The sequence below is a fragment of the Ambystoma mexicanum genome, chromosome 3q (assembly GCF_040938575.1).
Source record: "Ambystoma mexicanum isolate Mex_15411 chromosome 3q, UKY_AmexF1_1, whole genome shotgun sequence".
NCBI lineage: Eukaryota > Metazoa > Chordata > Amphibia > Caudata > Ambystomatidae > Ambystoma > Ambystoma mexicanum.
In genome coordinates, this window is record NC_090926.1 from 1,247,787,973 (window position 1) to 1,247,808,009 (window position 20,037).

Genomic DNA, 20,037 nt, shown 5'->3' on the forward strand with positions numbered 1-20,037 from the left:
CTTCAGATGTGTGGGTCCTGGAGATCATAGCCCATGGCTACTGTCTTCCTTTCCGGCAGAGGCCTCACGACAATCCACCGGGGAAGCTCTCTTTGAAGAGTCTGGATCTGCTCCTTGAGCAGGAAATCAAATCCCTGCTGGAGCAAGGCACCATAGAACTGGTGCCTGTAACGGAGAGGAACAAGGGATGGTATCCCCCATATTTTTTGATCCTGAAAAAAGACGGGGGATTGAGACCCATCATGGACTTGCGTGGTTTGAACAAGCTCCTCAGGAAGGACAAGTTCAAGATGGTTGAAGTCTCAAGTCCTCCAGGCCCTTCAACTTCAGGACTGGTTGGTGTCTCTCGGCCTCAAGGATGCTTGCTTTCATATCCCAAGCACAGGAAGTACCCGAGGTTCACGTTTGGCAACTCGCATTTTCAGTTTCGGGTCCTACCGTTCGGGTCGACCTCCGCCCCGAGGGTCTTCACCAAGCTAATGGTGGTGCTGGTCGTGGCAGCATATCTCAGGAAAGGGGGATTCACGTCTACCCCTACCTGGACGATTGGTTGATCAGGGCGTGCTCTCCAGAGCAAGCCCTGGATCATCTGTCGGTCAGCTGCCACTCCCTTCACAAGCCGGGCTTCTCCCTCAACTTAAAGAAGTCTCATTTGACACCTACGCAGCGGCTCCAGTACATCGGAGCAGTGCTCGACACATCTCTGGGGCAGTGTTCGCCTCCCCAGGTGAGGGTGAACAAGTTTCAACATGTCCAGGGTCTCCCGGCGTTCGAGTTCTTGAGGTTGCTCGGCCTCATGGCATCCTGCATTTTACTGGTGCCAGAGGCCAGGCTGCGGATGAGAGCTCTGCAGTGGGCTCTCAAGATCCAATGGTCGCAGTCCTGCGGCAGGATGTCGGATCCCGTTCAGGTGCCGCCCTTGGTCGCCCAGGGTCTTCTGTGGTGGGCCGTCAAAGGCAATCTGATGAAGGGGGCTCCGTTTTGCTACCATGTCCGGAGGTAACGATCGTGATGGACACATCCCTCACGGGATGGGGAGCTCATGCCAGCGAGTTGACAGTCAGCGCTCGGTGGTCTCTGTCGGAGTCCAGACTCCATATCAATCTGTTGGAACTGGGGGCCGTTAGGTCAGCCCTGAAGGCTTTTCTGCCGTCTGTGCGGGGGAAGAGTGTCCTGGTTATGACGGACAATACAGTGGCCATGCACTACCTCAACAAAAAGGGGGGGGGCAGGGTCTCTCCCACTGTGCAGAGAGGCGATGCAGCTCTGGTTCTGGGCCATCCAGCAGGAAATTTCGATCTCGGCAGTTCATCTGGCTGGAGACGAAAACACGGCGGCGGACGCTCTGAGCAGGCAGAGCACGGTGTCTCACGTGTGGGAGCTGGCTCAGGAAGTTCTTTTGGAGATCTTCGCCAATTCGGGGACCCCACAAGTGGATCTCTTCACCACCAGTGTCAACCGGAAGTACGAAAGATTCTGCTCGCGGGAATTTCCTCCAAGAGGAGCCTTGGGGGACGCGTTCGTAGTGAAGTGGTCCTTCCCACTGCTGTACGTGTTTCCTCCAGTCCCCGTCATTCCTCAAGTGTTACGGAGGTTCGGTTCCCGAATGAGCCTCATTGCTCCGGCGTGGCCCAGGAGAGCATTGTCCCCGGACCTTCTCGACATGTCCATCTGCCCTTCACGCCGTCTTCCCTACCGAGAGGATCTGCTCTCCCGGGAGTGGGGTCGGGTTCTCCATCAAGAGGTCAAGTCCCTTCGCCTTGATGCTTGGCATCTGAAAGGCTGAGTTATAAGGCTTGGGACCTCACTGAAGACATGATGGAAGAGTTGCTTTCGGCCGGAAGGCCCGCAACAAAATCCCTGTACCGTTGCCCTTGGAGAAAGTTCTGCGACTGGTGCAGGGTACAGAATGTGGATCCTTTTCAGCGTTCAATTCCTGTGGTTCTGTCTTTTTTGCTTTCATTAGCCCACAAGGGCCTGCAAGTGGGTACCATTAAGGGTTACCTGGCGGCACTGTCCATATTTAAGTGCTCGTCTGAGGAGTGTTCTTATTTTAAGATTCCTTTGTTTCTCAGTTTCTGAAAGGGCTAACTAATTTGTTTCCTCCGTCACCTTTCCGGGTGCCCGGTTGGGATTTGAACTTAGTTTTAAAGTTCCTGATGGAAGATCCGTTTGAGCCCTTACATTCTTGTCCATTGAGACTCTTGTCCTTAAAGACTGTATTTTTAGTTGCGGTAACTTCCGCTCGCAGAGTGAGTGAATTGCAGGCACTATCCGCCAAGCCACCTTTCACTGTGTTCCATAAGGACAGGGTTGTCCTTAGGGTTCATCCTTCTTTTCTTCCGAAGGTTGTGTCGGAATTTCATTTGAGCCAGAAGGTAGTTCTTCCGTTTTATCCTCCTCCTCATCCTGGTAAGGAAGAGGAGAGGCTCCATAGGTTGGATACTAGTAGAGCTTTAAGTTTCTACATCTCGCGCATGTCCCGGGTCAGAGTGGACAATCGGCTATTTGTAGGATACGCTGGAAGGAGCTTGGGTCAAGCTGTTTCTAAGCAGACCTTGTCCCGTTGGATCATCTCGACAATCTCTGAATGCTACCGTCACGCGGGTAAGGACCCTCTGGTGGGCTTACGGGCTCATTCTACTAGGGTTGTGGCTGCCTCCACTGCTCTGCAGAGGGGTGTTCCTATTTGTGAAGCAGCCACATGTGCCTCTGTCCATACTTTTGTAAAACACTACTCCCTGGATTCTATCCATGGGCAAGATTTGGCCTTTGGTAAGGCGGTCCTCTATTCTGCAATTTGATTGGGCATTCTAAATTATTTTCCCACACCCATACGCTAGTACTGCTTTGGGAGTCTGTCATAGATGTGGAATACGTCGGAGGACACAATCCCCTCGAAGAACAAGTTACTTTCTTACCTGGTAACATTCTTTCGATGGGATGTTCCTCCGACGCATTCCACATCGCACCCTGCCAGCCTGCCCCTCTACAGAATTTCTTATGCTATTGCAGCTTACGTTTCCGCAAGGCTTTCTGTAGTCATACTGCCAGAAGATTGGTGCCACACGTTCTGGGGCAAAAACTACAACTGAGGCTACGGGCGTCGGGCGTCCTACAAATAACATCCGATGACGTCGGCGCTCGACGGAGGCCCTCGAGGGACAGCGTATCGATGTCATCGACACAGGACACAGATGCCGAAAAATGTTCCGAAGCAGCACAGCTGTGGTGATTACTGTCATAGATGTGAAATACGTTGGAGGAACATCCCATTGAAAGAACATTACCAGGTAAGAAAGTAACTTGTTCTTCTTAAGCAGGGCAAAACGCTTTTAGATCCTTTTAGAAGAGTCATTCAATTCAATAGGCTAAGACAAAGTCAACGGGGAAAAGGTTTGGATAGGATGAGGCACTTCTGGTAAGTAAACAGAAAAGTTTTTGCACAAGTTGTTAGGAGTCTTTGATGAAAAGAAGAATCAAATGTAGGGCCACAAGCTGATTAGACTTGTTAGTTGTGGAAGTTACAAACACTTCTACAGCAAGAGGTAAGTTCTCTTAGACTTGTTTAACAGTACCTTGAAAAATAAAGAAAAGATGCAGCTGATGACTTCTGTTCCTGTGCAGCTCTGCAGATCTCACTGTTCCTGGGCCTCAGTCGTGGGGACAAGAGGGAGGATGGCGGGGACTCCTGCAATGCACTGGGACACTGTCATGGTCATCGGGCCAAGAACGCAAACATTAAAGGGCTACATACACAGGGGGCCAGGATCGCCAGGCTCATGAATAACAGTAAGCAAGAACATTTATTTGGGACAAGAATGCTTTTATTATGGACATAGCACCACATTTCGGGTGCAAAGTGCAATTAACATGGGAACTTCCATCTCTAAAGCAGCCCCACGTATACACTTGGGTGTGGCTTCTGCTGCTCCTATTAGGTTGCCTTGCACGTGCCGACTCTCTAGGAGTGGCAGGCAAGCCAGGCCTAGTGGGTGTGCCCACGATCGCAGCTATATAAACTGCTCTGATTCCGAGGCAGACGATTCCCGTTGTTTTGCACTTCCATGCAGCGTAACGCTCACCGCCACCTGGGATTAGACTTACCTTTGGAAATCCTGCTTCCTGCCTTCATACATACCACTTGGGGAATCTGCTCTCACCTGTGCGTGTCTTCGTTGATCCTGACATTCTCAAATCTTCCGGGACGCTGACATCGTCATCTTGGCACTGCAGCTCATCTTCAAATCTTCTGGGGCGCTGAAATCTTCATCTTGGCACTGCAGCATGACGCGCCTCGTCCGTGACAGCAGAACCTGCACGTAAAAACGAAAGCCAAGGTTAGACACTTAAGGTCGCGCTACCACCAAACCTCACCCAGTCACCTGTTGTCGGACATTGCGGTTTCATCAATCTTCCATCCGGCCTTGTACCGCGCCCCCAAAGCTGCTTTTAGGGCGCATTTCCATCTATTGGGAAGAAAACAGAAAACGTTATTCAGGAATTAACAACAATATTGAGAGCAATAATATCAAGACAGAAAACGAGAAGGGGCAAAGAGAAAACAGAAAGGGAAAGAGACAAGAGACATCGAGAGACGCTACCAACCAGGAGAAGCATAGTCGGAGCTGGACTAGACTATTACTACCGGGGACCAGTGAAGGAACTAGGTCCCATCGACAAGCGCCACTGCCAGAAGTAGCAGGACGGAGAGCTTACCATCAATAGTTAACAGTTGAGCCCTATGCACAGAAATCGCACCTTAGGTAGAAGAGTTTGAGAGGTGCAATAGTCACTGATCAGCGCACTCACGTTTTCTCTTATCAGGAGCAGTATCACCAATTGCCGCTGCTCACAGCTCATCCGCAGAGGGAAAGACCTAACAGGGGTGATCTAACTCCTGGGAGGGCTGTAACAGTGCCCCAACGCCTCCGCAGAGACCAGGTGAGCGTAACAGGCAGTCAAAACTAGCAACCGGCAAACTTCACTTTCAGTGGCTGTTTCGTGTTCCAGCTCCTTGCGACTACCGCAAATAGCAATAACGCGGTTCCTGGCTTTTGAGGTGGGCTTTCCTTGCTTCTGGGGTCCTGCACTCAGTTGAGGGGGCTCAGGCTTGGCCAGTCCTGCTTCTTGGGAGTCCGGAGGATCTTCCAAAAGCTCTAGGCCAGCTTAAAAGCAACACACACAATCTGGTGTTCCTCTCCCTGGTTATACGGTTTCCAGCAGCAACTCTGTGGAAATGCATCCAGCTGGCTTAGTTTGGAGTTGATTGGTCCCACCAACTCAAAGGGAGAAGTCGTCCTTGCAAGGGCTTGTTTCTCTGTCAATGCAAACCTGGAATTTAGGCACTGCAGCAGGGCTTCACCGGCAAACCAAAGGTCCAGGAGTTGCAGCAGGCGTCCTCTTCAAGTTCTTCTTCGGTTCCTTCGTCCAGTGGTCGACTCTGCCTTACAAGCCAAAAGACTTGCCTTTTATTCAGTTCTCTCCCATTCATTCCAGACTAGCTGTCACTCACCCAGCAGGGTGACTGTCCTTGCCGGACAGTCAGCCAGCCAATCACCACAGAGTGCATGTGGGTCTCCTAGAAGACTAAGCACAGGGAGTTTCGGGCACCTCCTTCATTTCCTGCCTACCCCAGACACTCTGGAGCCAGAGGCGTGCTTCACTCCTGAATGCCGCTAAAGGCGAAATGAACAAAGAGACCAAACCTGGTTTGGCGCGCAGAGAAATTCTCTAGAAGGACCTTTCCACAAAGACATGGTGAAAAAAGACCAGGGACCTTTTTGTCAAAGATGACTGGACGCCATTTTGAAAAAGATGGCTCCCGCGGCGACAAATGCAACCCATGGTAGTTCAAACGAAACCACTGCTACCAGTCATTCAGTGAGGAAAGGGTAACATAAAAATGTTACATGAGTATCTAGACACAGGGGATACTAAGTAACCCTTCCAGCACTCTATTGTAAGATAGTGTGTGCTGGGTGTAGAAAGTTCCAATGGTAAGTAAAGTCAATTTCACTTTACTGCTCTGGGAAACAGTAGTTTATCACAGAGAAGGTATTGAAACCTTGGGGAAATCTGAAAGGCTTCCCTGTGCCACTGCACTGAAGGTGCTGTGTGACACAATGTAAAAGATGATGCCTATGGAGTTTCTCACACTCCATAACCAAAAGAAACACAGAGGTAAAATTCACATTAAAATACATGAGAGAATGGGGAAAAAGGGTCACACTCTCTCCAGGTTAATAAAATCAAGTCCTCAAAATCCAGCAAAGTTGCTGGGGGTCTCTAAGCTGGAGGGAATTAGCACATTTCTGAGAATTCTCCCTAACAGGAACATTCAGCTCCTTAGCAGCACGTCAGCTCATACTTAGGGGCCGGCGGTGGACATGACTTTTCTTCCCACCCAATTAGCCCCTCATCTCTCATGCCTTCTGCCATGCAGACTGTCTTTGAACTTCGCCTGCAGTACATTCTGTTCTCTTGGGATAAACAAGGGAGTACAGGCACACGCTTATCACTGTTCTGGTCTGCATGCCCAACTCCTAGTTCTATCCTTTGCTCACGTGACAGGAGACCGTATTTCGCCTGTTTTATAGCATTTAATTGTCTTGAATTAATAAACTTGCCACCCATGGTGTTCCTCCTTTGCACCTTAACATGAGATGATTCAACGCCTCACAGTTTCTGTTCTTCATGGATAGATAATTAGTTCTTGACTGCTTCAGCTTTGATACCAGGCCAAACAGCTTCACCCTTCAAGTCTGCGATCTCCAGCTAATTATTTGCTGTGACACACACAGCTCTCGATCCTTCTTTCTCTGTGGATTTGAACTTACTAAAGTTGTGACACCGATGTCCAGACACCATATAATGGCGGCACCGCCTGCAATCTTTTCACTACGTATAGCTAACTTCTAAGATTACCTAGTCTACTTGCGTTGTTGCATCTGTACAGTTATTAAATGGCTTTCATTTTCTGCAGTGCTCTTCACACATGCAATCTTTTCTGCATAATGATGTTCACTCGACTCCTTATTTCGTCATCTGTTACTATAAGATCCATCCATCCTCTTATCTTCTTGGTGAGTCTCCCTCACTTCTTGTGACGTCACCAGCTTATCTTTCTCTTGTTTTCATATTCCTTCAGGACATCTTCCAAGAGATTGTCATCTCTTCGGGCATACATTTGGTATGGCTTTCTCAGTGGATACCTTTCCTCGAACACTCCTCGCGGTATAGTCACAACTACTGGTGTCAAACATGGTGCAGTTTCAGTCTTCTAACATACAGGCAGTAGGGGGGTGGGACTTCCTGCAGAGGTGTTCGGGCTACTCCTCTACAAGAGTCAAATGCCATTGGAAAGCCTGGGATTTTGATTCAGTCCTTCAAACATTACCTGCCAGCATATCTTAACAGACCAGGTGCGATTTGTTCCTTATCAAATGAAGCAGTAAAAAGTTGATTTTATGGACTGCTTCAGATACATCTTCCATTTATACATGGCACTTACATTTGCTGACTTCCGAAGAATTCATTTGTTGCTATTTCTTTAGCCAGACGAGTGGCAACTATGATCGTCAGTAGATCCTTTTATTATCTTTGATAAGGACTTGTGCTTAGAGCAGTTATTTCTTTAATTCTGAAGGTGTTCACAGAAACTCATCATAACCAAGGGATTGTGCTTCCTGTTTCATTCAAGAGTGCACTCGTCTTCAGCTGAGAACATTTCCAGAGCTTTTATATTTCACTTGGATACAGCTAATCCTTTCAGAAAGTCTAACTACTGTGAGGAACCAGGAATGAGACGCGGACAGAGGACTCATGAGGATTGCTATAAATATTTATGAAATGATAATGGGGTGGGGAAATACCTCTGTCCCTAATCTAGTAGGTGTTTCCCTACCTCAACCAAAAACTAAGGGCCTGGCCTGTCCTGTGTCAAGATGTCCAAAGCACATATGTCCTGTGTCTGAAATCCTATCCTAGCCCTCTCATTCTAAGCAATCTCGAAGGTGTTAAGGGTATTGTCTTTGGCTTGAAAAGTGCACAAAAAGGTATAAGTCCAACAAAAGGGATAACGTTCACGGTTCCAGGGAATGGCTCCTTTCCCCAGGTTTCTCTCCACCAAAACAAAAGTTCAAAAGAATAATCAAATTCTTTGTAGCCCAAGAAGATCGCCCCCTCCTCTTGGTGTTGCCATTCACTCCAGGGGAAATTATTCTCTTCCCCCAGCCTTTTCCACATAAGGGCAGGATTCTTGCTTGGGATTCCCTTTTCATGATATCTCTACTGGGGTGCGGGACCCAGACTCGCAGAACAGCCGGTATACTTTCCTGCCAGGTTCTTTCATATAGTTCATTGATGCAATGTGTGTGTGTGCGCGTCCCAGACTCACAAAACACCTAGTTATACTCTCCTGCCAGGTTCTATCATATGTTCATTCACTCTCGATCTAGGGGCATATGTTTTCCCCCCAAGTTCCTCTCATCACTGGTGTATTTGCATCTCCCTAAATACTGGCACTTTGTAAATCAGTTTGATGTAAGCCATAGGGCATTTGCCTCAGTTAGGGACCAAGAATGCTTTCTCCAGCTCCCTCACAAGGCCTTGACCTTCCATTGTGGGCTCACTGGCTTTAGGACGGCTCCTGTAGCTCTGACCCCGCTCAGGCCTCTCGCAGCGTCTTCTATCTCTCCTCTTCACACAGTGCGTCTCTGCGACTGGTGGCCGTCAGCGTGCTGCTCCAGCTTCCCTTGCCGACGCAATGCTTCTTTGCCTCTCGTCCTGCTTCGGCATCTCTCCTGCCTGCGGAAATGTGTCTCCAATCCAGATGCCGTGCAGCTTCTCTGCCTCGCCTCTTCTTCATGCTTGCATGTCCACCTGACAGCTTTGCTTCCCCAGCAGTGAGTCTGATCTCTTCGCACTTACCCACGGTTCCGTCTTTGAACTCCCGCGTTACTTAAGGGAGCAGTTTGAAGCCAATCGGATTTCTCCAACAGCTAGACCGCTCACCTTGGTCTAGCTGAGCAATCTTCATTCCGGTTGCTCTCTTCCTCGTGTCAGTCTTTGTTACTGATGTAACTAGATAATGTTTAAAAGTTCTATCACTAGGTTTTGATAAAAGGCGGAGGGTTACTGCCACAATATGCCATGAAGGTCCGAGGTACTGAAGGGGTGTCCATAAAAGGCAATGGGGGATACCATGTCTCACCCACCCCCCGCCCCCTAGGGTTCACTGGTCCTCATGTCAATACCTGCAATATTTCCAGCTTAATAAGGATAGATGGAAAGGTGTAACTTGGGATAGGGTAACAAGAGGGAGGTAGATTGAGTGTGAGGGTTCTTATCCTGACCTCTCCGTAGGTGGATGTTTCTGTTTCCAAAGGGAAAGTCCCTCTCCCTGTGTTCTTCCCAGTATAAACCAACCCTAATTGGATCCACTGGAAGAGTCCTTTCTTGGTAAGCAGGGCTGATGTCTGTGACTTTCTCACAACACCCTTTAATAAGCGCTGGTGAATAACTCAGGAGAAATGTGCTCTTCTTGGAGGAAAGACCGCACTGAGCAGCACAGGTTTGATACCTGGTCCCAAGCTCAGAGGCTGGATTACAGCATGAGGCACGATATAAGAGCCCAGTTTAATTTAGGTTATGATGTTAATGTTAAAGGACATTTGTACCGCGCACTATCATCACTGGAGTGGTCACCTGGCGCTCTGAAAGAGGAGGGGAGGTTGAGTTAGTGGGAGGAAGCAGGAAAAGTGCAAGAGAGCAGTGATGTGCTGTTGGCGGCCTCAGCCCGGTGGGTTCGTTGGCTGGGCCTGGGGTGTTTGCAGTCGGTAGTCGTCGTGTACTGTTGTGCGAGTCTGTTTTTTGTTGTTGCAATGTAGTGAAGTTTGTGTGGTTTGTTGTGCTGTAGGTTTTGGTTGTGTTTCGTTTGGAGTTTGAGAGGAGTATGCAGAAGGGGAAATGGTTAGTGGAGTTGGTTAGTTGGCATCTCTATCCTGAAATTGAGGTGCTGGGCTTGCGTAGTGTCCCCTGATGCGCCTCTGTCCTGATCTGGGTCTGTCTGGCATACAAGGTTCCTTACTCTTCTGGCCCCCACCTCTATCTTGCTCTCTCATAGCCCACCCTTTCCTCCCTTTATGCTCCTGTGGCCAGTGCACCTGCCAAATGTCAACATCTCAGGTAGTGTGGCTATTGCCAGTATCTCGACAATTCCACAACACTGTGGTACCTGGTGGTAACTAAAGGGCGGATGAAAGATGTTGGGTGGGATTGGCTGGGGTCGTTGACTTGGTCTCCATGCGTGTCGCCTGTGTTCCAGTCTATCCAGTGTCACCCGTCCAGGTGCTGAGGGAGCTTCTCTGTCAGTTCTGGGCTGTCCGTGTGCTTTCCAGTTTAGTCATCCTTTTTCCTGTTTCGGTTTTCATTTTGAGTCTGTGGTGTTGAAGAGCTAGGTTTTTAGTGATTTCCTGAATTTTAGGTGAGCTTCAGTGTTTATTTCTTTTGGGATGATGTTCCGGGTTTTTTCGGCTAAGTGGTAGAAGGATGTGCCTCCAAGTTTTTTCTTAAGGTATGGTTTGAGTTCCAGGCGGATTTTGTTGCATCTTTAGGGCAGCCACTTTGACCCTATATTATGCTTTTTTATTAGCATTATTTCACTGATGCATCTTCTAGTAAATATTCTGCCGTAACCCTGCACATTTTATGCAGCCTTTTTCCTCGAAACCTGTCTGAGCATATGGTGCCTCCTCCGCCCAACATATTTGGTGTGCACAATCGGATGCCAAACCAGTTCGGAAGATGGGAAGAGTAGAAGGAAAGAGTAACGAAAGATAAACTTCATTCGGTGTGCTTGCACTCCCTCTTTCACAAAGTGTCCCCAGGTGTTCCTTCTCAGCATATACTTTGCTACAATCTTCAGGTCGTAAACGCATGTTAGAACTGAAGAGGGACATTTGGGGACTCGTGCTGGGAGCCCCTGTTCTAAAGTTTTTTACATTTTTTTTTTTTTAAGAGTCTGCATTCTTTTTGACAAGTTTTGTTGCTGGTAGTACCGAAGCAGTTGGGAGGAAGGAGTGGACTAATCAAAATCGCCATGATGTTAATATTTCCTGTTTTGGGGACAAAGCATGGGGAAAAAAGTATTTTCAATTGTTTGCTTTTCAAGTTTGCGATCTACATCACAATGTTTCTTCCCCCTCTTCCAGGTGTGAGATCTGCGGGTACCAGTTTCGGCAGCGGGCCTCCCTGAACTGGCACATGAAGAAGCACACCTCAGACGTGCAGTACAACTTCACCTGCGAGCACTGCGGCAGGCTCTTTGAAAAGCTTGATGGCGTCAAGTTCCATAAACTCAAGAGCCATCCAGAAGTGAAGGTCACCTGACTGTCCCCACTAGGTGCCCAGGAGCACCTTGCCTTTACTTTCCTGTTCACTGGCTTCCAGTGACTACTTGTTTGGTTCTGTGATCTGCTCTTTGTCCTGGGACACCGGTGGAGGAGACACAAGATGGTTCAGATCAGTGTTGTGGAAATGTCCGTCTGCTCTCTTAAAGACTGGGCGTTCAGACACATCTGTGAAAGTATGTTCCTTGGATGAAGCAGTGGTTGCATTCTCCACCATCCTTGGTCAAAGATGACGAAGCTAAGAGATTATGTGTGGTACCAGTCTGGAGAGTCAAAAGGGGTTAGCGTGTCCCTTTGGGCTGGGCCTGATGGATCTCCTCCTTCCAAGCAAGTTCCTTATTTAAAGTTCAGTTCTATCCCTTTTAAAAGTCTTATTTCAATATTCAAACTGAATAAGCACAGATGAATTACAAATCCATCGGGTATGGAAAGTTCTGGCTGTTGAGAGAGGGGTGCACTGATGCTTCTGGCATTTATATCTTACTGGGTATGGAAACCTGGAACATTCAGACATTGGCAAATGGACATCCGAGTGTAATCTGGAGATGGGGATGAACACAGATGTTAGCAACACTGATGCCTAAGGATATTCGACAGATACTTGTAACATTGAGACTGGGGGATGTGCACAGATGGTAGTAACACTGATGCCTAAGGATGTCCACAGATACTTGAACATTGAGATTGGGGGATGTGCACAGATGTTAGTAACAGTGATGGCTAAGAATGGCCACAGATGCTAGTAACATTGAGACCGGGGATGAGGATCATATAGGTTAGTAACACTGTTACCTAACAATATTCCACAGATGCTTGTAACATTGTGACGATGGGTGAACACAGATGTTAGCAACATTGAGGCTTGCAGATGTCCACAGATGCTGAGGTTATTGAATCCTGATAAATGCAAATATATTACTGAGATTGAGGTCTGGGCCTGTACACAGAGCTTTCTAACATTAAAACTTCTAGGGAACATGCACAGTTGTCTTTGACATTCAGAGCGGGGCGCGGTTTTCTGGTATTTTCAGCTTGAGAAGTGGGGTTATGCTCAAATGTTGGTGATATTGATAAGTGGGGATGTGCACTGGTCTTTATGACATTGGGAATAGGTGATGTTCAGATCATTGTGAAATTCAGTGTTGATAATGTGCACAGGTGCTTGTGGCATTCAGTACTGAGGATAGGCACAGTTATTTGTGGCATTCAGCCCTGAGTCTTTGCACAGGTGGTTGTGACATTGAGACCCGAGAATGTGCACAGGTGATTTTGATTTCTGCGGATGTGCATTTCATATTCAGACATAGTCTTGTGGAGAGAGGGAGGAAAGCAGCGGTTGTCAAAATATAAATGTTTTTTTCTTCTTGTCTCTTTCTAAAAGTGTGGTGTATGTGTGGATGACAGTTTTGCTACTGGGCAGGTGGGTGTCTGCATGAATCAATCTTGCATCCCCAGTCCAGTGTGCCTTGTCCAGATCCATTTCTAAGGTGCAACCCATCCTTCAATGGATTGCTTTTCTCCCGCACATTCCTCATCTGATATCCTCATACAGCTCTGCGGCTCGGAAACTTTTAGATTGGTGGACCTCGACTCGGCCGACGATCCGTCTTGCTTGGTGCCCGATCAGTCTTGCTCAGTGCTACGGACATGATATATACCACATCACTACTCTCTGTACCTCAGTTCCTTTTTTCCGCACGCTGCTTCAGGAACACAACATTGTGTCTTCGACTCAGCGTTTTTGATGAAAATTCATAACATTTCTTATGTAAAACCTTGACCGCAATGTCCGCTCCCCGGATTTCAGGCTTTAAGGTGCACCGACTGCCATTCCAAAATGTTGGTGACTGACCTGCACGCCATTTGTCTGTGGTGTCTGGGTGTGGATCATGAGACAGAGGGATGTGCGTTGTGCTCCAAGATGCATTCAAAATCCATTTGTGAGCGGGCCGCCAAAACTTGCTTTGGGCTGACCGTCCCCGAAATCTCCAGCATGGTTGCTCGTCCGGTCCTCCCAGGCCGAGATGGAAGTGCCCAGTCCTGAAAAAGAGAAGGAAACACATCGGCAGAAGGCCAAAAGGCAGTCACACTCGAGGAGCCACTCTTCCTAGTCTTCATCACGTAAGAAGAAGAGGCGACATCGACAGGAGTCCAGCTCGTCGTCGGAAAAAGCAAAGCTCTCGGCTGGCTCGACCACTCGAGTTTAGTGGGAACATTTAAAAAAAGAAATGCTAGACATGTTTAAGACACAGGCTGCTGCAGGTGCGGTTACCACCTTGCCCCCAAACAGCAAGCCTCAGTGCCAAAAGCAACATTCCCGATTCCACGCATGCCAAACTGTCGACGCCGTTGGCATCAGAGAAGCCTTTGGGCTCGACACTGAAACCATCGACGGCCAGAGACTCACGTTCCCGATGTCACAGCAATACCCAAGTCCCGACCAGCGACGATGGCCATTCCGTCAAAGGAAAATCCCTTGGCGCCAGCGGATCCTTCATCCCTCTCTCCAGGTCCGGATTCTTCGAGTCCATGGCATCGATTTTCAGCGCGACCAGGGGGACATCGATCCCGTGTATACTGGGTTGGGAGGTGTTGATTTTTCCAATGACCAAGCGGACCTGTTGGCATTAGCCAAAGGATTACACAATGCCAGCTGCCTGGGCACATCTCCACATGTGGAATTTCAGCAGGGTCAATCCTACACCTACACCCACACCCATGATACATTTAGGGCCCTAGTAGTAAGGGTAGTAGACACCCTAGGTTTGAAGTCCTCTTCAGTGCCTATCAGGGCTACAAATTGACGGACATCTTAGAAGAAGGCCGAGTAACAGAGCATAACATGCCACTTAATCCACCCCTAACCTCCTTGTGGCAACATCCGTGCTCCATTCCCCCTGTCAACTCTAACTTTGCTGGGAAGTACAGGCCGGCAAGAGGAGATCCATCTTTCCTGGCTTCTCACCCTTCTCCGTGTGGGCTTGTTGTGCAGGCAGCCACAATCGCCACCAGGCCTTCGGCATCCACTTCGAATCTGCCTCCGGATAGGGAGGGTAAAAGGTTGGACGCTATGCCCACGAATGTCTTTACTTCTGGCAGCATGGTGTTAAAAGCCACCAATGTGGCCTGTGGATTTGCAAAACATTCCTTTGGTTTATGGAAAGCCCTGGAGCAGGCAACGCAATACATCCCCAAAGGTGAAATGCTGGCTGGATTTACACGGCTAATGGAAGATGAGAAGGAGGTAGCCAAGCAGTCGTGGCAAACGTGCCTGGATGTGACCGACTGCATTGGCCGTTCGATGGGGTCGGCGGTAGTATTGAGAACGCAAGCCTATCTCAAAACCTCTGGCTTCTCCCCGAACGTCCAGAATAGGCTACTGGGTCATGCCTTTTGTGGGAGAGTTTCTTTTTGGCCCGCAGGCGGATGACTCTTTGGAAAGGTTTGAGTCAAAATTAGCCGCAGAATCGCTGAGCTTAGTTGCGCATCCAGCCAAACCTCCCTTCTGCTTTGACTCTAGGTGCAGAGGCTTCAGGCAATATATGCCTTAAGGCAGGAACGCGCAGCTCCCACAGGCCAGGCGGTGGCAGAAGCGTTTCTCGTGTCCTGGAAGGGGCAGACAGGCTTCCAGAGGCCAGCAAACAGCGGCAGGGGAGGCACCGCCCATAAGCCGCTTTAATGTCCCCTCCCAAGACTTACCTGTGGGTGGACAGTTGGCAGAACATTGGCCCCAGTGACAGGAGAGTACCTCCAATGCCTGGGCCCTGCTGCTCGTTCGGTGAGGTTATTGTCTGCTCTTATTAGGAAAACCACTGGACAGACCCTCACTGCCTCCAATCCTACCGGGACAGGAGCTCCAGGAAGAACTGCAAGCCCTGTTGTTGAAGGTTGCTGTGGAAGAGGTACATTCAGATCAGAGAGGATCGGGTTGGTATTCCTGTTATTTCCTGATATCAATGAAGGAAGAAGGTCTGCGTCCCATTCTGGACCTCAGGGCCTTGAACAAGTTCCTGAGGAAGGACAAATTCAGGATGTTCTCGAACTTCAGGACTGGCTGTTGTCAATAGATCTGCAGGACGCTTATTTCCATGTGCTGAAACATCAAAAGCACAGTAAGTTCCTGAGGTTCCTCATAGGGGACAAGCACTGTCCGTTCAAAGTGCTCCCCTTTGGGTTGACCTCTGCTCCAAGGGTTTTCACCAAGCTCATGTCGGTAGTCGCGACTCACCTCAGGAGATCCGGGATCCATGTATGTCCATACATGGATGACTGGCTCATCTGAGGGAAGTCGGCGATGGCAGGTCTTGTTTCATCTGGAGGACACCTACCTGCTACTACACAGGCTGGGCTTCTCCCTGAAGAGGTCCCATGTGACACCAGGCTCCAGTTCATCAGAGCAGTCCTAGACACCCGGGTGGGAAAGGCTTTCCCCTCCCGAGGAGAGAGTTGACATCATAGCATAGATGGTACACTTCCGGAATCATGCCACCTTACCAGCTGCTTCCCTTCTCCGCCTCTTACGTCTCATGGCCTCCTGTATTTTTCTAGTGCTAGAGGACAGGCTACGCATGAGATCCCTAGTGGTCACAGTACCACGGAGCGCTCACAGATGCCCTCAAGGTGCCCAGCCAAGATGTTGAGGACCTCAGCTGGTTGACCAACCGCAGCAATCTTATTACACGGGGAACCCTTCTGGCCTCTGCTCCTGGTGGTCATGGATGCATCTCCGAAGGGTTGGGGCGCTCACTGCAGGGATTTGCAGGTCAGTGGCCTTGGGTCAGTGATGGAAGCAGGTGGCACATCAACAGTCTTGAATTGCGAGCCATCAGGCTAGCCCTGAGGGTTTTAACCTTTCTCTCAGGGGGACACATGTCCTGAACCTGACATTCAACACAGTGGCCATGCACTACCTGAACAAGCCGGGTGGCGTGCGCTCCCTCCCCTTTTGCAGAGATGCAATGCAGCGGTGGTTCTGGTTGCTGGAGAGTCAAGTCTCGGTCTTGGCAGTTCATCTGGTGGTGGCAGAGAACGGCTTGGTGGATGCTGAGCAGGCAAAGCACAGTCTCGTGCAAGTGTGAAGTGTGCCAGGAAGTCCTGGAGGTCTTCTCTCTCTGGGTTACTCCAGCAGTGGATCTGTTTACCATGGAGTCCAACGGGAAATGCAGACAGTTTTGCTCAAGGGAATTCCCAGTGAACGGTGCACTAGGGGACGCGTTCCTGATGGATTGGACCTTCACGCTCCACTACGCCTCCCCCTGATTCCCGTCATCCCATGGGTTCTTATGAGGTTGAAGAGGTTTCGAGTGACCATGATCTTGATTGCCCCACACTTGGTGAGCAGAACGTGGTACTAAGATCTCTTGGATCTGACCATCTGTCCGCCTCACTGGTTGCCTCGGTGCCACCCGAACCCTGAGTCCCTCAACCTACATGTGTGGTACTTGAGAGGATGAGGTATGATGACTGGGACCTCTCGGCAGAGGTACTCTGGGTGTTGCTGGCTGCATGCAGACTGTCTACAAGATCTCTGTACGCATGCAGGTTGAGAAGATTTGAGGCGTGGTACAGGGACCGCAAGATCGATCCCATCACTTGCCCCACCACTACAGTGATGGAGTTCCTTCTGTCACTGACCTCAGCAGGCCTTCAGGTTAACATAGTTAAAGGGTATTTGGTGGCCTTTTCTGTGTTCAAAAGGTCACCGGATCAAGGTTCTTTCTTTACAATCCCAGCTATGGCCCAATTCTTGAAGGGCCTTGTGAATAAGTTTCTGCTCACTCCTTGTCCCGGACTGGGATTTAAATCTAGTTCTGACATTCTTGATGGTGGCTCCATTTCAGCTCATGCATTCCTGTTCTTTGAGGCAGTTATCTTTGAAAACAGCCTTTTTGGTTGTGATCACGTCAGCCAGGAGAGTTAGTGAGTTGCAGGCCTTGTGTTGCAAGCCCCCGTTCTGCATTTTATTTTCGGTAAAAGGTTTCCCTTAAAGTAAGATCTGGCTTTCACCCGAAAGTGGCTTCTGAGTTCCACCTTTATCAGTACATAGATTTACCGGTCTTCTACCCTCCACCACACCCCTCTAAGGAAGAGGAGCGGTTCCACCACTTAGATCCCAAGAGAGCTTTGAGCTTTTACGTCGCTAGGACGTTTGCTGTCCGGAAAACTGACCAGCTGTTTGTGGCTCATTCATTGTCTCGCAAAGGTCTAGCGGTGACAAAGCAGACTCTATCTCGTTGGATTATCTTTTACATCGCAGAATGTTACCAGTCTGTAACCGGGAGCTTCCTCCAGGCATCAGGGCACACTCAACGAGAGGGGTTTCGACTTCTACAGCCCTGCAGGGGGACAGGGGGTTGCATTAGGGACATCTGTCATGCGGCCACATGGCCATACTTGCACACATTTACCAGGCACTATTGTCTAGATGTCAAACGCGGGGCTAGCGGGTCTGATGCACGTTTTGGTAGGGCAGTTCTGCAAAATCTGCTACTGTAACACTTTCTACCCACTTATCTATCAGATGAGGAATCTGCAGGAGAAAAGCAATTAATTGAAGGTGAAATAACTTTCTGTAATGTTCTTCCTATAAATTATTCTCCCGCAGATTCTTCATTGCCCCTCCCTTCCATCCCGATTCACAAAGTTCTTGTGGCTTTGGCGCATCTGCCTAAGCAAAGGGACGCCTGGTGATGGCTCTGAGGTAACCGCTCCTTTCTGGCTAGTCGCTTGCCTTTCAGAAAAAGAAAACAAAAGCTTTTATTTTTTCCTAAATTCTTGGGGTTTTCACCCTTTGGGATGTTTCCCATTGTCATGGTTAGCCTGGTCTCCCATTGTTTTCCTATGCAGCGTTCAAGCATGGGGAAACTAAGGTACGGGGCGTAGTGACGTGGTATTACGACGACTGACGTCGAGTCCGAAGCCGCCGATCGAGCACTGAGCAAGACGGATCAACAGCTGAGTAGAGGTCCACTACGCCCCTGTCGCAAAGTTTCCAAGCAGCAGAGCTAGATGAGGATATCTATCAGATGAGGAATCGGCAGGAGAAGAATCCATAGAAAGAGGGGGGGAGGGGGTGGGGGGGTTTGAGAAGGGGGGGTTTGAGAAGCCTCTCAAATTATAGGCACAAGTCGTCAAATAATGACCAAGTAGAAAGTGAGCATGATTTGCCCCGGAGGAGGCCTTCAATCTAATAATCAGTATACGTATGTTATCATGCATTTGTATAGCGCCTCCTGCCATAGGTTATGGCGTCAAAGCAACATCCTAGACTTAGCCTTCACATCACCCCCTCTGAATCACCTGTGCAAACCCAACCCCACTTTACTGGTCTGACCACGCTGCCATCCCATTATCGGTCACCCACTCAACTGTGGCTCACAAAGGTCAGGCGCTCACTCAACGCTGATCATTCAAAACCTTCCCGGTTAATGAGCTGGAAGCAGACTTTGCAGCCTTCCACACCATAGAGAATGCCTCAGGCCACCTGAAATTATTCAGCAACTCGGCTGTGAAACTAGTGGACACTCATGCCCCATAAATTCCAGCCGGCCAAAGACCAAACCATCCGCCCCATGGCACACCCTGCCTCCAACAAACTCTCAATCGGAGCCCTAGAGAAATGGTGGTGCAAAAACCATAACTCTGGAGACCTCACCAACCTGAAATCTCTGCAAACCATAGGATTCTAATTACTGAGGCCAAAGCTGCTTATTACTCCACCACCATTGCGGCTGCCTCCAACAGGAGCAAAGCCCTCTTTAAAGTAGTGTGAAGCATTGTACCAACCCTCACCCGACCCCGAAGTGCCAGCGACTCAGCACATTTTTTTATTGAAAAAAGGGACCATCGAATCAACCTCACAGCTTTAGCATCCCCTGTACCCCGGCAGGCATACTGCCCCTCTGAACTGAATTCTCCTCTCTCTTTCGCCCAGATCTCCTAAAAATGATGACCTCCCTCAAACCTACTTCTTACACTGATATCATCATTCCGGCCTCCATCATTAAACAATTGACTGTCCCAGTGCCCTCCTCCGCATCATCAATGCCTCCCTCGCAGAAGGATCATTCCCAGACACCCTCAAAACTGGTTTATACAACCTCCTTTGAAAAAAATCTAAATCCTAGATCCAGACGAATTGCCAACTACCGACCCATTAAGAAGCTCCCGTTTATTGGCACAATATTGGAAAAAGTAGCTGCTACAACTACTTGCCAGAATTGAAAAACTCCACCGCCTAAATGACTAACAGCCATTGTTCCGCCCAAAGTGTAGTATCGAGACAGCCACCATCGAGGTGGTGGATGATGCCCTCCAAATGGTAATGGTAATGTTTATTAATAAAGCGGCAAGTGTTTCAAAGCACTCAAGGAGGGTGGGAACATGGGGAAAAAACAGTCGTTCAGAGCCCTTGAAATTCTTAGACGATAATAGTCTGCACAGGCAGAGTAAGTGCATATAATACAATTAACAGTTAAGACACGGCAAATAGGCCTGATGACGATTCTGCAGTTTTACCAAGTGCAATTAAGGCGTGAAGACAGGGGAGAACAGACAGACGATCTTCAGGCATGCAGCATTTGGATCGTGCAAATGCACAGACAGTTACAGGGAGAGGGAGGTCCAA

The 20,037-nt window shown here is 49.0% G+C and overlaps 1 protein-coding gene across 1 annotated transcript in view; it reads left to right on the forward strand.

Moving 5' to 3' along the window:
- ZNF653 (zinc finger protein 653) overlaps positions 1 to 12,391 on the forward strand; it is a 412,702-nt gene extending 400,311 nt beyond the window's left edge. The window contains exon 9 of the mRNA XM_069604215.1: positions 11,214 to 12,391. Coding sequence (XP_069460316.1) covers positions 11,214 to 11,391 — 178 coding nt within the window. The 3' untranslated portion in view covers positions 11,392 to 12,391. The remainder of the gene's footprint in view (positions 1 to 11,213) is intronic.
- The last annotated feature ends 7,646 nt before the right edge of the window (positions 12,392 to 20,037 follow it).